At 35.9% G+C, this 17067-nt stretch overlaps 1 protein-coding gene across 1 annotated transcript; it reads left to right on the plus strand.

The window, feature by feature from the left end:
- The first annotated feature begins 1264 nt into the window (after positions 1–1264).
- Positions 1265–16605, plus strand: LOC140163517 (uncharacterized protein CXorf65-like). Its single transcript, XM_072186830.1, has 5 exons — positions 1265–1292; positions 4460–4552; positions 4844–4960; positions 15462–15539; positions 16394–16605. The coding sequence occupies exons 1-5, from the start codon at positions 1265–1267 to the stop codon at positions 16513–16515; spliced, it is 438 nt and encodes a 145-aa protein (XP_072042931.1). The 3' UTR covers positions 16516–16605.
- Positions 16606–17067: the final 462 nt, after the last annotated feature.

The following is a 17067-nucleotide window of genomic DNA, read 5'->3' on the forward strand; positions in this document are numbered from 1 at the left end:
GTGGGGTTGCAGCAATCCCCCTCATCTCAGAGGAACTTCCCTCGAAAGAACCCACATTTTTATCACATTCAAGCTCAGCCTTCTTTTTGAATGTCTTAATTCTTGTCATCAAATAATGTGTAGTGATTTCATACGCTCACTTGATGAGATAAACTTTTCTATTACGATCTGAATTTCTAACCTACGGGCGCGCATCACTAAATATTGAGTCGCTCAATTAGGGGTGGTGCAATAATTATGTGTACCCCCGGGGTGGTGAATTATATTTTTGGCAGGCCAAAAGGGGGGCAAGCATTTTTGGCCGGTCGAAAGGGGGGGTCAAGCGATTTTTGGCACTAGTCAAAAGAGGGGGGCAAGCGATTTTTGGCACAGATATTTTGGGCACCGTTTCTATATTATGCCCTAAAAAGGTGTAGGAAAACATTAGGAACACGTTCAAATATGCAAAATTTCCTGCTCCCTGCGCTCGCATTAGGCCCTATATGGTAAGACAATTAAAGGTTGTAAATTCAGGTTCCCCAAAATCTTGTAATGGTAAGGGGGTGGGGCAAAGATTTTTTGGCACATGGGGGGGCAAAGGTTTTTGGCACGTCAAAGGGCGGGGGCAAAGATTTTTGGCACGGCCAGGGGGGGCAAGCGATTTTTAGCAGACCATTTTGAGAATTCACCACCCCGGGGGTAGGCTACACATAGGCCCTAATTATTGCACCACCCCTTAGCGCAACAAAACACGCGTACACGTCATCCTCACTGTGCGTCATCCTCATTTCATGACACCCTCATGTAATTGAAAGTTTCGGTCGCGGCACATGTATACATGTCACTTTTGGAGTATTTCGGAGTGACCCGGCATATCCTCGTTTGTCATAGGTCATTCACGGATTTAAAATTCGTCAACATCCTGCATAGGTCTACGAGCTTCTACGATCATAGCAGATAGGGGAAATCATCGCCAAACTGACAATCGTAAACTTTTAAAATTAATTATGTTCCAACACGGTCACATGTTAACTAAATAAACTGAAGATGAACGGTTTGTATTTGTTCGGCCCCGCTAAACCGATTCGGAGTGATTTTGTGTGAGATATACTCATTTTCCATCTGTAACTGATAGCGATAAATACATGTTTGAAGACAAGTAGTTGTGTTTGCATAGACCATCTTACCACTAACCAAGCCAATTGATTATACTTCGTGACTCTCTGTTCCAGCGATATGACAGGTTTCTGTAGATAGTCTGTCGATTGATGGACAAAAATTCACCATGACGTTTATCACTGTAATTTACGGAGGTAAGGGAATTAAAGTTGATCTCATCCATTTATTGAGATTTTTTTCTTCTTTCTTCGTCTTCTTTTATTTTTATTTTTCATTTATATGGAAAATAGTTCAAACTATGACGAATCGCAATCATATTTTAACTATGTAGACGATTCAGATATATGTGTAGAGGAAACACTAATGCAATACTTTTAAATATATTGGTTTGTGTGTATTTGTTTTTATTTTGCCTTTTTTCTAGCTTTAAATAAAATTATATGATTTGATGCCTTTTTTGTGTTTCTTATTATACCAACCGTTTCGCTCAGTCTTATAAATTATAATAAAATAAATAAAATAAATAAATAACAATAATAATATATAGACTTGTCTTCATGGGAATACTTCTGGCTAGCTAAATTATGTATGTCAAATATTATTCTCTAATTAACGTTTGGTCACACTATTTCGTTTTAAAATAATTATTTTATGTTGAAACTTTATACAATAGAATAAACTTTAAAATACGCCGGCAAATATACATACATACGTTGAGTATAATGTATCGATCATATTCAATAAATGAATTTGCCGATAGAGATAGATTTGTTTTGCCTAAAGCTAGGATATACGTGCTCGATTATTAGAATTACTTGAGTTTTGTTTGATTTGATTCATTGTTAGATCACCTAAAGCAAATTTTCTGAGTTTATTCTAAGACCAAAGTCCAATCATGCAAGTAATATATCCAGACGTGAGGTCAATATTATGTTACCGAACCAAAAGGATGCTTTTCCGATTCTGGTATAAATTATATTTGCTTAAGTGATCGGATAGCAACGTTTGCACAGTATTTTTGTGGGACATGAGAGCACATTGGACACATCAAATTACATTCTGAATACGAGAAATTCTGGTATCAAATCTTTTTTTTTTTTAAATTCGCGATATAGGCATATAATACAAATTCTATGGCAAATTATTAAAAATATTTTTGACATTCCTCGAAGTAACCTTAATAAAATTAATCTAATGATATGTACTTTAAAAAAAGTGTATATAGCTGGGAGAAAAAGCCTTCTATCATTTGAAAATTTTGACCCATCGTAGGACCTATTATTTTTTTCATCCTTGGGTAGAGAATATAATGTAAAGCGCCTTGCCCAAGAGCACAACACGATGGCATCGCCGGGGCTCAAACTCGCAACCCACCGATTGCAAGGCAGAGACCGTACCGCTGCGCCACCGTGCCCTCTTTTTTTTGCCTGGATTTCTCAAATAAAAAACAAAATAAGGTAAAATTGCTCCCCAAACGAAATGCGGTCGGCCTAGAGCAAACATTCTATTTGTACTATATGCTCGTATACGGTCTATGAGCTTCTATGGTATAGGAATGTCTGAATGAGTGCTGCCAAGTAGTTTGAGATGCTCTTTTTAAGTCAAATAAATCTATAGAAACGATTGCATTGAGTCATTGTTTTCCCCAGAGTTTAACAAATAAAACAGACAAATAAGGTGGCAATCTATTTATCAATGATATTTAGCAAATAAATGTATCGAGTTTATGATCGATTCTAATCGATATGTGTCGCTCATATTTTTATGAACACATGTGCGTGTAGAACTACATGTAAAAACTACATTATATATTTCTTTTATAAAATCACATTTTGGCACATTTTATCTCTAAGCTTATTCTCTCTATCTTTTTTCACACTTTCCTTCAATAAAGAAAAAGGTTTGCGTGGCTATAATAGCTTCGGGGCTGTGCAATAATTATGAGCCGGGAGGGGGGTACAATTTCCAAATGGCCTCTTGCCCCGCCAAAAAATCTTTGCCCCTCCCCCGCACATGCCAAATCCCAATTTGAAACCGAAAATGGTGTAGATATATATTGCGAGCGCAGCATGCAGGAAAATTTGCATATTTAAGCGTTTTCGTACTGTTTTCCTGAGTCTTTTTAGATCATTTGTTTAAAAGGTGCCACATGAATGTGTGCCAAACATAAATCGATTGCCCCCCCCCCTTAATGGCTTGCCAAAAGTTGCTTGCTCCCCTTTTGGCTGGCCAAAATCTCTTGCCCCCCCATTTTACCCTCCCCAGGGCTCATAATTATTGCACAGCCCCGTAAAATTATAAATGAGTAGAAGAAACCGATTAACATGAAATTGTATTCACTTTATTTGACTTTTAAAGTGTTGTATTTGCGTAGTCTCAACATACCATTCATCATTCATTCTAATAATAGGTCACTTTAACATTAATCAATGTAGAATTGTTGTCCCATGATAATAAGGACAAAGAAATGCCGTGAAATTGCAAAGCCGCTACTTCACATACTTGTGAATAAATAATCAGGTATATTAATAGCTCACCTTTGTACCCCCTCCCCAAATGCGTCGTGTCTACAAAGTTTTAACTTGGTGAACGTTTATTTCCATCTCTGATGACTGTCTGTAATATTTTTCTAAATTCAATTTGGGAATTACCCGGAAGTTCCAATGGATCAAGGAGACCTATATGGAATAACCAAAAAGACACATGTAACAATCTGGGGTTAGCATCCTATACTTTGATCAGCTCGTAATCGGCGGGAATGGCTTTACCACTACGCTTAAAAGTAACCTGTCTGAGCTTGTCTGATCTACGTGTAAAATTATGTAGACAAAGTATAGGACTTCAATTATTAATACTTTGTGATGCTTCTGGCGAGATGTCAGAAGGCATTTCTCAAAATAAAATACCGGTATATTGATATTAATCCGCGGTGTTATAAGGCCCGCCGATTACGAGCTGATCAAACTCTATACTCTTCTCAAAACTACTCTCTAAGAGTGAAACAAAAACCCGAGAAAACTCACTTTCCAAAAGAGTGAAAAGAGTATAAATCACTCCCAAAGAGTAAACACCACTCCTAAAAGAGTAGAAACCACTTTTCAAAGTATGAAATTTCCGCCAAACTCACTGTCTTTCAGGGACGTAGCCAGGAAAGTTGAATTTTTGTTTTCTTTGCTTTTTATTATTTTCTTTTCAAGCAAGAACAATGAAAATGTTCAACATTTTTACCCATGTACCCAGGCAGTGGATGCATTTTTGGATACGACAAAATCGCATTTTTTGACAATTTGATAATTTTTTGTTACTTCAATTGTAAAAGTTTCGTTCTTGTTTTTTATTTTTTCCCCTTTCTTCTTTTCAGATAACGAGCAGCGCATGTTCAATCCCCATTGCACCTCTCTTATTCTATTGGAATGTATACGCAAACACTGCTGCCGCAATGATGGCAATGACGGTAAGTTCTGAACTGAAATGTGTCGCCCTAGCCCATATATTAGTGGTTCGATTAAAGTTCAGTAGTGACAAAAAGGTGCGTATTTCGCTGTTCGCAATATCGAATTACGTGCGTAAAGTTAATAGCGCAAAGCGTACACGCATGCTTACAAGATGACCAATTTGTTGAAAATAGATTGTAAATAGATTAATATGTATTGTTGGATTGACTCTTATTCTTTTTGTATAGAAGTTATAGACTTGAATCTATAATAAAAGCTAACTTTAACCCCTTTTTTGTCTGTTCATTTAGGTACATTAGATCTAACAGACGCTGTGGGGAACATGAAACATCTCCCTGACCATCTCAACTCATATGCTAACATGTACCTTGAAGGTCGCACCAAGTATTGGCTTGTCAAAGTGGAAAGTAAGTAGATATTTTCAAATATCATCATGATGTAGCTGAGGATCAAGGATGTGAATAAGGGTATTGATTCCTAGCTACCACTTAATATGCTAGCTGTGAATTAAGGATGGGAATGAGGGTATTATAATTTCTAAAGCAGTATGCAGACTTTTTATACATATCTACGTTATTTAATCTATTGCCATTCTATTTCCAGTAATGTTTAAGTTCTAACGAATGTTTGATGACGTAAAGTCGATAACATGTTAAGTATAATATCTGGTAGAAATATATATATTATCGATTTTACGTCATCAAACATTCGTTAGAACTTCATTACTGCAAATAGAATGGCAATAGATTAAATAACGTAGATATGTTACATACAATATTGTACGTCTAATACTCGGAATCTGCATACTGCTTTAGTGTGGTAGCTGAGGATCTGAATAAGGGTATTATAATCTCTTAATGTGATAGCTGAGGATCAAGGATATGAGTACGGGTATTTTATATAATCTCTTAGTGTTGTAGCTGAGGATCAAGGATGTGAATAAGGGTATAATTATAATCTCTTACTGTGGTAGCTGAAAATCAAGGATATGAATGAAGGTATGATTATCTCTCGGTGTGGTAGCTGAGGATCAAGTTAGTATGTGAATGAGGGAATTACAATCTACAATCTTTTAGTGTGTTAGCTGAAGATCAAGGATGTAAATGAGGTTATTATAAACTCTTAGTGTGTAACTGACGATCAAGGATGTGAATGCAGGTAATACAATCTCATAGTGTGGTAGCCGAGGATCAAGGATGGGAATGAGGGTATAATAATTTCTTAGAGTGGTAGCTGAGCATCAAGGATGTGAATGCGGGTATTATAATCTCTTAGTGTGGTAGATGAGGATCAAAGATGTGAATGAGGGTATTATAATCTCTTAGAGTGGTAGCTGAGGATCAAGGATGTGAATGAGAGTATTATAATCTCATAGTGTGGTAGCTGAAGATCAAGGATGGGAATGAGGGTATAATAATCTCTTAGAGTAGTAGCTGCGCATCAAGGATGTGGATGAGGGTATAATCTCTTAGAGTAGTAGCTGAAGATCAAGGATGTGAATGCGGGTATTATAATCTCTTAGTGTGGTACCTGAGGATCAATGATGAGAATGAGGGTATTATAATCTCTTAGTGTGGTAGCAGAGGATCAAGGATGGGAATGAGGGTATTATAATCTCTTAGTGTGGTAGCTGATGATCAAGAATGGTTAATAAGTGTATTATAATCTCTTAGTGTGGTAGCTGATGATCAAGGATATGAATGCGGGTATTATAATCTCTTAGTGTGGTAGCTGAGGATCAAGGATGTAAATGAGGGTATTATAATCTCTTAGTGTGGTAGCTGATGATCAAGGATGGGAATAAGGGCATTATAATCTCTTAATGTGGTAGCTGAGGATAAATGATGGGAATAAGTGTATTATAATCTCTTAGTGTGGTAGCTGAGGATCAAGGATGTAAATGAGGGTATTATAATCTCTTAGTGTGGTAGCTGAGGATCAAGGATGGGAATAAGTGTATTATAATCTCTTAGTGTGGTAGCTGAGGATCAAGAATGGGAATAAGTGTATTGTAATCTCTTAGTGTGGTAGCTGATGATCAAGGATATGAATGCGGGTAATATAATCTCTTAGTGTGATAGCTGAGGATCAAGGATTGGAATGAGGGTATTATAATCTCTTAGTGTGGTAGCTGAGGATCAAGGATGGGAATAAGTGTATTATAATCTCTTAGTGTGGTAGCTGAGGATCAAGGATGTGAATGAGGGTATTATAATCTCGTAGTGTGGTAGCTGAGGATTAAGAATGGGAATAAGGGTATTATAATCTCTTAGGGGTGGTGCAATAATTATGTGTACCCCCGGGGGGGTGAATTATCAAAATGGTCTGCCAAAAATCGCTTGCCCCCCCCCCCTTTGGCCGTGCCAAAAAACCTTTGCCCCCCCTTTCGACGTGCCAAAAAACCTTTGCCCCCCCCTTTTGACGTGCCAAAAAATCTTTGCCCCCCCTTACACATGCAAGATTTTGGGGAACCCGAATTTAAAACCTTAAATTGTCTTAACATATAATGCGAGCGCAGCGAGCAGGAAATTTTGCATATTTGAACGTGTTCGTAACGTTTTCCTACGCCTTTTAGGGCGTAATATAGAAACGGTGCCCAAAATATCTGTGCCAAAAATTGCTTGCCCCCCCTTTCGACGTGCCAAAAATCGCTTGACCCTCCCTTTCGACCTGCCAAAAATGCTTGCCCCCCCCTTTTGGCCTGCCAAAAATCTTTGCCCCCCCTATAATTCACCCGGGGTACATATAATTATTGCACCACCCCTTAGTGTGGTAGCTGAGGATCAAGGATGTGAATGAGTGTATTATAATCTCTTAGTGTGGTAGCTGAGGATCAAGGATGGGAATCAGGGTATTACAATCTCTTAGTGTGGTAGCTGAGGATCAAGTATGTGAATGAGGGTATTACAATCTCTTAGTGTGGTACCTTGTTAATGAAGAGTTAAATGAAGTAAGCAATTGGTTTAAAGCTAATAAATTGTCAATTAATGCTACCAAAACAAATTACATGATACTTGGCACACCCAAAATGACATCGATGAATCAAGACCTGCAAATCACACTAGATCACACGACTTTAGAAAGAGTGCATCAAACTAAATTCCTTGGTGTACTAATAGATGAATGTCTCACTTGGAAATGTCACATAGATTGCGTATCTAGAACAATTTCAAGAAATGTTGGTGTCATGAATAAATTGAAACATTTTGTTCCAAGTCGTATTTTATTTACACTTTATTGTACGTTAGTATTGCCTTATTTAAATTATGGAGTACTTTTATGGGGAAATACATGTAAAACTTACTTAAATAAAATTGTAAAAATTCAAAAATGGGCTATTAGAACGGTGGCAAACGTTCACTATAGAGACCACACAGCGCCATTGTTTGCTAATTATAACATATTAAAAGTTGAAGATATGTATACACTGGAATTAGGTACATTCATGTACAGGCACTCTATAAATGAGCTGCCCTGTTCATTTGATAATTATTTTACCAAACGTTCTGACATACATAACTACAAGACACGATATGTAAATGACTTAATTGATCATGCCGGAGAAAGCCAGGCAGTGGCAGGAACATCAAGGTTGTCCGAATTTGCCCATATTTGGTGTAGTAGGGGTGTTTGATGAAACATTCTCACTGAAACTTTTTCAGGATTCTGGCCCCCCCCCCCTTGTTAAGGGTTTACAGCCCTTATTTGTTTTGGTACAATCTACACCCTTAAAAATGGATGAATTTTTCCTGAATTTAAGCCAATTTTGTATTCTCATTTTTTCACAAGTGGTTGAAGTTATTTAAGTAAATTAAGTATTTGTAGGAAACATCTACCCCGGGCATTACAGGGAACAATTGACATTCAACCAACCCCTATCATTTGGCTCTTGGGGGTGTCTAAACATACTCCCTCAAAATGTCTTAAAAAATTGAATTTTTAGTTGATGAATTCAAATGCCAATATAAAAAATATACATCAAAATTTTGAATTTTTGTTGGTGTCATTAAAGTAACCCAACATGTGGCTGTGAGAAACAAATTAGAATATCTTGGGGCGGTGTTGCTTTTTTTAGAAAATACAGTGTTTCTATGTGGTATTTTTAGCAATATTACAAACTGAAAATATTGTAATATTAATGAAATACGTGATTATTTCAACTACATACTTTATTTAGAGCTGGTTATTAAGTTGTGTAATGTTTTAAACTTTAATATCATGGATAACAAAAGCAAAATGTTACTAAAATTTAAGTGTTTCTAGATTTTATTCGATCTAAAATGAGAAAAACCTAAAATACTTGGTCAAACACTCAGGAATTTTAAAGAACAGTTTGATTGAACAAACCGTTTATGAACAGATTCAAACAAAAGTAAGAAATAAACAATTATTTGGTAAGCAGCACTCCCTTAGGATTTAAATCATGATCATACAACATTACTTAGCATCAACATATAAATATGATTTATTATAGACCTTCAATTCAGTTTTTTATAAGTGCATAATCATGATGACGCTTTGCATGTTACCGTTCTTTTTGACGCCCAATTGTACTACATGTAGCTGAGGACAGGCAAGTGTCAAAATGATATTCTAGCTGTTGTATGGAACTGAAAGTGCAATGTTTACATTGCTTTGAGGAATCACTACATTAAGATCCATGTATTGTTGTTTTCACGCTGCTTTTGGAAATGTTGATAACGATCGGAGCCTTCTCAAATTGTTACAACGTAGACCATGCCTTATTTGCTTTGTTTTTAACGATTGTAATATACAATATAATCGTAAAACAAAAATTATTACCTCATTATACCTCATTCATTCTAGTGAACATTATACTATAGTTAACACATAATAATTCAAGCAATCCCTATCATTTGGCCTCCCTCAGAACTTCTTTAAAATTTTCATTTGTATTAAATGAATTGACAGACATAAATTCAGTGTTTCTATATGGTATTTTAGCAAGATCACAAAACTGAAAATCTCCGTTAAGGAAGCACATGTCTTTTAAGGTATTTCTTCATTATAAAGTTGACTATAAATAATACAAGTTACCAAGCTGATAATAAATGGAAAAATAAACATTACTAAACCTTTAAAATGTAGATGTTTCTATATCTCATTTGATTAAACAATCATAAAGCTGAAAGATATCGTATGTCTTTCATGCATTATGCCATGTTGCACGTATACTAAAATCGAATGAACATGATGTATGCCAGAATCTTATGCAAGAATAGTATCATAAGAATAAATATTCTTAAGTAGATCTTGAGGTTTGCTTCAGCAACAAGTGCCAACATTATTTTCGAGTTGACTTGACATCTAAAGATCTTGTTTGGAGCTGAAAGTGCAAAGTTACATTCCTCTAAGCCATCTACAAATTGTCACAACGTAGATTGGCTGTGCACTTATTTGCTTTGTTTACAAATATCGCAATCAGCCTATAAATAATATAATATAAGAAAACAAAATGTTACCTCATACTGGTGTTTGAAATACAATTATCGTGGCATTGTTGAAAATGTCTATTAACAAGTTATAAAGTAACCACTAAAGAAAAAAACTTTTTGTTGGACATTGCAAAAAAGACAAGATTCTTGGATTTTACTCTCAATCGTCCACTGATATTTCTGATCCTGATAATCATGATAATATAGAACAACTTACCCAATATTTTATTTAAAAGTATACAATTTTATACCTCAAATATTTCAAGCACAATCTAAGTATTCCAGCCAGAATAGATACTTTGATTAAATCATATACATCAAACATGTTTTACTTCTCAAGTATTTATGAAATCTTGCAGTTAAATCATTTCCAGTTCAAATATGCATGCAGAAGCATTCTTAAAGGTCATTTTATGACCGTGCAAGTTATCTAGGTTATTTTATTCTCAGGAACAAATAACAGATATTATGATGTTCCAAGAAGTTTGCTTTGTAATAAACAAAATATGGATTGGTACCAATCGTTTTAATACAACCTGATATCTCGCATGTAAATGTAAGCCTATGAATTACATTCCAGACCGATTTCTAAAATTTGACCTCTGCATGGCCTTTGACCTGTACGTGACCCGTGCAAAATGTTCCTCTGGTCATGAGGTTTGTTGTCACTGAGCTTGAGCCCCATACCCCTTACAGATGCCCAGAAAAAGAAATGATAAAATTTGACCCCAGATAACCGTTGACCTGACCCCTGCAAAGTGTTCCAAAATATTCCCCTAGTCATTAAGTTTGTTGTCACAGAGTTTGAGTCCCGTACCCCTTACAGATGTACAGAAAATGCATTTCTAAAATTTGACCTCTGCATGACCTTTGCCCTGACCCCTGTAAAATGTTCCACTGGTCATGAGATTTGTTGTCACCGAGTTTGAGCCCCATACCCCTTACGGATGTTGAGATAATGCAATTATAAGATTTTACCCCCTTAATGACCTTTGACCTCAATTCTTTCTTCAACTTTTAGACAGCTAAAGCCGATGCAGGTATTCACGTGACGTCATTGTGTCATGTAATTTGTGGAAGAAGAAGCATTTTTAGTGAAAATCACATTTTGGCCATAATGACCTTTAGATGACCTTTGACCCCGAGTTGGTCATGTAACATTTGTGCCCCCACCCATTGGTCCTTGTGACCAAATATGGATACATTGGCCTATAGCATATGGCTATGATGGCTCATTACAAGTTTGACAGAAGAAAGAAAGAAGAACTGGAATTGGAAATTTGCGATTGTAATTGAATAAAATCCTGGTTTGATTTAGTGAATACTTCAGTATTAGGCAGTTGCAGTTCAAGCAGTATAGCATAAAATTGAAGATCATAAAAGACCATATCTGCCCCAGCTACTAGCTAGGCCTACTAGAAGTACATCCTATGGCTAAGATTCTTGGGCACTTGCAGTATAGTGTTTCTAGAATAATTATTTGTGAATGTAAACTGTGATCCAATTTATTTGAAATGATTAACTTACTCCTTTATAAACTCTTGTGATTTATGTTAGTTATCAGCTATTATCACAGTAGCCAACTAATATCCTAGTTTCTTACTCACAACATTGAGGGCTTTTATATGCATACTTTTTATTAATATATAAAAAACAATATAATGATATAATTAAAAAATGCATACACAATAGGCCTACATAATGGACCTACATTTATATTGCAATTTTGTTCATCATGGCTTATCACAAGGTAGTCTTGTATTCAGTATTTCTGTTTTGTACTTTACTCAGAGAGCTAAATATGAATTGTTTTGTATTTAGAAACACTTCTGCAGACTTGACATGATTCTGTTTAGAAAAATCTAAAACAATGTCACCATATGAAAACATTTTAAGTATTTTAAGACTAAAAATAGAATTGTCACATTCAGTTTCCTCCAATTTTTAGACTTACAATATCATTTACAAGAAATTTATTAGGCGAAAATACTGTCTAGAAACACCAATTTTATGCAAATTCGTTACACCGCCCCAATCTACCATTTATTGTTTGGAGTAGACCAATATAGCCTCAAAATGTTGACATGAAAAAAAATCAATATTTAAGATGTATATTTTCATAAAAGGGCTTTAAAATTGCCCTTTTTTTACATTTTTTAAATATGCTAAAGAGGGGAAACATTGATGACCCCCTCCTGAAAACCCAAGACCCCAATCATTGCAATTTTAAGTTCTATATTACAAATAAACTATGCTCTTGACAAATATTTCAAAATAAAATCCAATCGAGGAGTTGCTGATAGAAAAATAACTTCATAAACATTGCCATTTTTCAACTGTTTTCACAGCAATTTACCTGTGTCAAAAGCCCCAAATTAGGGGGTACACATATCTCCCTACCCAGGGGGGTCAGGTGGGTCTAGTCTGGCATGTAAAAATCTGTCATCCAGTACATCAATCTTACAAAGTATGAACCGATTTGGCCAACCTTCATGTTCCCAGATTTTGTCATATTGCCTGGATCTCTCTGGCATGGACAATTAAATCTAACCAAAAATAAGAAAGTCTTTTCTGATCATGCCATACGTACAAGAGGTCCCATTCTTTGGAATTCTTTAGATAAACATCTGAAAGATTCAAAATCTGTTAAACATTTCCGCAATCAATTCAAAACAAAACTGATCTCTATATATAATTAATCTTTTCCGTGAGCACCCCCTTCCCTTGTCTTTTGGTTATGTTATGTGATGTTGATTTATTTTGTTAATTTCATTTGATTTCAGGGAAAGGCTAACTTTCAGACCTTTTTGGTCTTCCAGCCTTTTCCTCCATATGTACCGTGTTTGTATATTATTTTTTATGTAATATCTTTGATTTTTATGGAAATAAAATATGAATGAATGAATGAATGAATGAATGAGGATCAAGGATGGGAATGGAGAGTATTATAATCTCTTAGTGTGGTGGCTGAGGATCAAGGATGTCAATAAGGGTATAATATTATAATCTCTTACTGTGGTAGCTGAAAATCAAGGATATGAATGAAGGTATGATTATCTCTCGGTGTGGTAGCTGAGGATCAAGTATGTGAATGAGGGAATTACAATCTTTTAGTGTGTTAGCTGAAGATCAAGGATGTAAATGAGGTTATTATAAACTCTTAGTGTGTAACTGACGATCAAGGATGTGAATGCAGGTAATACAATCTCATAGTGTGGTAGCTGAGGATCAAGGATGGGAATGAGGGTATAATAATTTCTTAGAGTGGTAGCTGAGCATCAAGGATGTGAATGAGGGTATTATAATCTCTTAGAGTGGTAGCTGAGGATCAATGATGTGAATGAGAGTATTATAATCTCATAGTGTGGTAGCTGAGGATCAAGGATGAGAATGAGGGTATAATAATCTCTTAGAGTAGAAGCTGCGCATCAAGGATGTGGATGAGGGTATAATCTCTTCTTAGAGTAGTAGCTGAAGCCCGGGGGGGTCACTCCCATTGTGGCCTGTACACCATCCGCGATAATGAAAACGCGTAAAAGGGTAGTTTTTCGTGGTAGGCACGATACGCGCGTAACGCGTTTAGGGTGTCAAAAACATGAAATATTGGAAAAAAGGGTAGCAAAATTGCAATTGATAATACGCGGAAATGAAATTTAGTGTATGAAATTTGATGCAAGGAATAAAATCCCTGTTTAGGGTATCGTTTTAGCCAAAGGTTAAATCCTTGTTTAGGGTGCTTTTCAAAAGTTGATTATCGCGGATGGTGTACATGCCACAATGGGAGTGACCCCCGGGAGCTGAAGATCAAGGATGTGAATGCGGGTATTATAATCTCTTAGTGTGGGAGCTGAGGATAAGGGATGTGAATGATGGTATTATAATCTCTTAGTGTGGTAGCAGAGGATCAAGGATGGGAATGAGGGTATTATAATCTCTTAGTGTGGTAGATGAGGGTCAAGGATGGGAATGAGGGTATTATAATCTCTTAGTGTGGTAGCTGAGGATAAATGATGGGAATAAGTGTATTATAATCTCTTAGTGTGGTAGCTGAGGATAAATGATGGGAATAAGTGTATTATAATCTCTTAGTGTGGTAGATGAGGATCAAGGACGTGAATGCGGGTATTATAATCTCTTAGTGTGGTAGCTGAGGATCAAGGATGGGAATGAGGGTATTATAATCTCTTAGTGTGGTAGCTGAGGATCAAGGATGGGAATAAGTGTATTATAATCTCTTAGTGTGATAGCTGATGATCAAGGATATGAATGCGGGTATTATAATCTCTTAGTGTGATAGCTGAGGATCAAGGATGGGAATGAGGGTATTATAATCTCTTAGTGTGGCAGCTGAGGATCAAGGATGTGAATGAGGGTATTATAATTTCTTAGTGTGGTAGCTGAGGATCAAGGATGGGAATAAGTGTATTGTAATCTCTTAGTGTGGTAGCTGATGATCAAGGATATGAATGCGGGTATTATAATCTGTTAGTGTGGTAGCTGATGATCAAGGATATGAATGAGGGTATTATAATCTCTTAGTGTGGTAGCTGAGGATCAAGGATGGGAATGAGGGTATTATAATCTCTTAGTGTGGTAGCTGAGGATCAAGGATGTGAATGAGTGTATTATAATCTCTTAGTGTGATAGATGAGGATCAAGGATGGGAATGAGGGTATTATAATCTCGTAGTGTGGTAGCTGAAGATCAAGGATGTGAATGAGGCTATAATAATCTCTTAGTGTGATAGATGAGGATCAAGGATGGGAATGTGGGTATTGTAATCTCTTAGTGTTGTAGCTGAGGATCAAGGATGGGAATGCGGGTATTCGCTACTTGCACGGTTCCGCCATTATGCACTATGTGCGGGGAGAGCCTCGAACTGGCAGCATACATGAAAGGAAGAATTATGTAACCTTACACAGAACGTTATGACTAGTTCAATTCCCATTCATGTATGCTGCCAGTTCGAGGCTCTCCCGCACATAGTGCATAATGGCGGAACCGTGCAAGTAGCGAATTATAATCTCTTAGTGTGGTAGCTGAGGATCAAGATGGGAATGAGAGTATTATAATCTCTTAGAGTGGTAGCTGAGGATCAAGGATGCTAAGGAGGGTGTCATAATCTCTTAGTGTAATAGCCGAGAATCAAGGATATTTATTTATTTATTTATTTATTTATTTATTTATTTATTTATTTATTTATTTATTTATTTATTTATTTATTTATTTATTTATTTATTTATTTATTTATTTATTTATTTTATTTATTACACTTTATGATGTCAAACAATATGTTTTTGCGGAAATGCATAGGGCAATTTTTGGGGGCCTGGGCCCGGGTTCATCTGGACTAATGTTAAATCCCGCCCTGCATTGGAAGAAGAAAATTTGAGATGCTTTGAAAAAAATTCGGTATGCTATAATCGTGTTTAAACTGTGTCTCTCCCAACAGAAGGGATAACGGATGAAGACCCAACAAGATACACGCTGCTCACCAACAACTCTGAAAAATACTACCCGGATCTTTCACGTATGTACTAACAAAAGATTTTCAATGTTAAACTGATATAGTATGTATATCAAATGTACATTATCACCATAATGAATTTATTTTGTCATACCGTAAAAAAATCTGTAATAAGTATAATATGCCCGTTAACGAGTTGCTCGAATAAGAACGAATTTTAACAAATCGTTCTTGTTCGAGCAACTCGTTAATAGGCACATAATGCTTGTTAATGAATTTTAAGGTATAAATATATATGAAAAAGACTATGTCATTATGTGTGAAAAGGGTACTATAATTTTGTTTTTAAAAACTTCCGTATGACAACTGCTTAATAATACTGTAATTCATTTTGTTTTATAGAGAGTCAACTTAACAGCAGCAAACCCTTACGGGTAATAATAATTGTTTCATGACCATATGTCATACCTATTGCTTAAAAGAATATGCTATCCTCAGACGGAACTGAAGTTATGAAGTGAAAATGCACAATTAGTTTAAGGCTCAGGAAACGTTTAATATGGGCTATTCCAGTTGAAATCCTTACACCCCTTATGGAAGACATGACTTTAATCTCCCACACATGGGGATGTAGATATCAAATGGAGTCACCCATTCATGGAAACTCCATTTGAAATCTACACTCCCTGTGTGGAAGAATAAGGTCATGTCTTCCATAAGGGGTGTATGTATTTCAACTGGAATAGCTCAATGCCTTACACCTCTCTTGACAATGCAAATTAGATTTAAAAAAATCCTTAAAAAAGGAATGGGTTGCCCTTAAAGTAAGATTAATGTAAATTCGTTGCTTTTAAAATTCTTGTCTTTTAAAATTATTGTATTGATACCACATTTTTTTTTTTTTTGATTCATTACAGATAAACTTCAAGAATTGTCACGCCCACCATCTCCATCTGGACGTCAATCATGGGCTACTGTACGAAAGAAATTACCGAAGACTATCAAAGGATCAAAAAGAACTCATGCAAAGAAGAGATGATATGAAGATAGTTATGTAGCAATTATTTCATCTCAGGTTTTGATTTCAGCGGAGTTTGATTCTTTTCTCATTCAGGGGAGGCGTAATGAGACACAGTTTCAGAAAATTATTTTTACGTAGTAACGTACTATGGTACGACACCAGCAGTGTGGACCTTTATATTGAAAATATCTACCGTACTGTAACAAACATTCAAAGTATTATATCAGAACTGCTGTAATTCATTTAGCAACTTCACTCCCTGTTGGTTGAGCAACTAGTCGTGGAGAATGCGTTGTAGTGTACCGATAGGAGTTTATCAGGGAACTTTGAATTATGGGAAGGGTAACTGTAATTATATACGTCACGATTTAAGAACATGTATCCTTGATCTTGACAATAGGCGCTATTGGTGACCATTTTGGTTCCTTCATGATGTTATTCACGTGTTGTAATACTTTGGTACAAATATAAATTAGTTAACATTTTTACAGTTTTAGTTTATAGTTGAGCATGCAATATTATTTTGTAGTAAATATATGGAATATGACGGTGATTGTAGAGGTATTATCT

The sequence above is a fragment of the Amphiura filiformis genome, chromosome 11 (genome assembly GCF_039555335.1).
Source record: "Amphiura filiformis chromosome 11, Afil_fr2py, whole genome shotgun sequence".
Taxonomy (NCBI): domain Eukaryota; kingdom Metazoa; phylum Echinodermata; class Ophiuroidea; order Amphilepidida; family Amphiuridae; genus Amphiura; species Amphiura filiformis.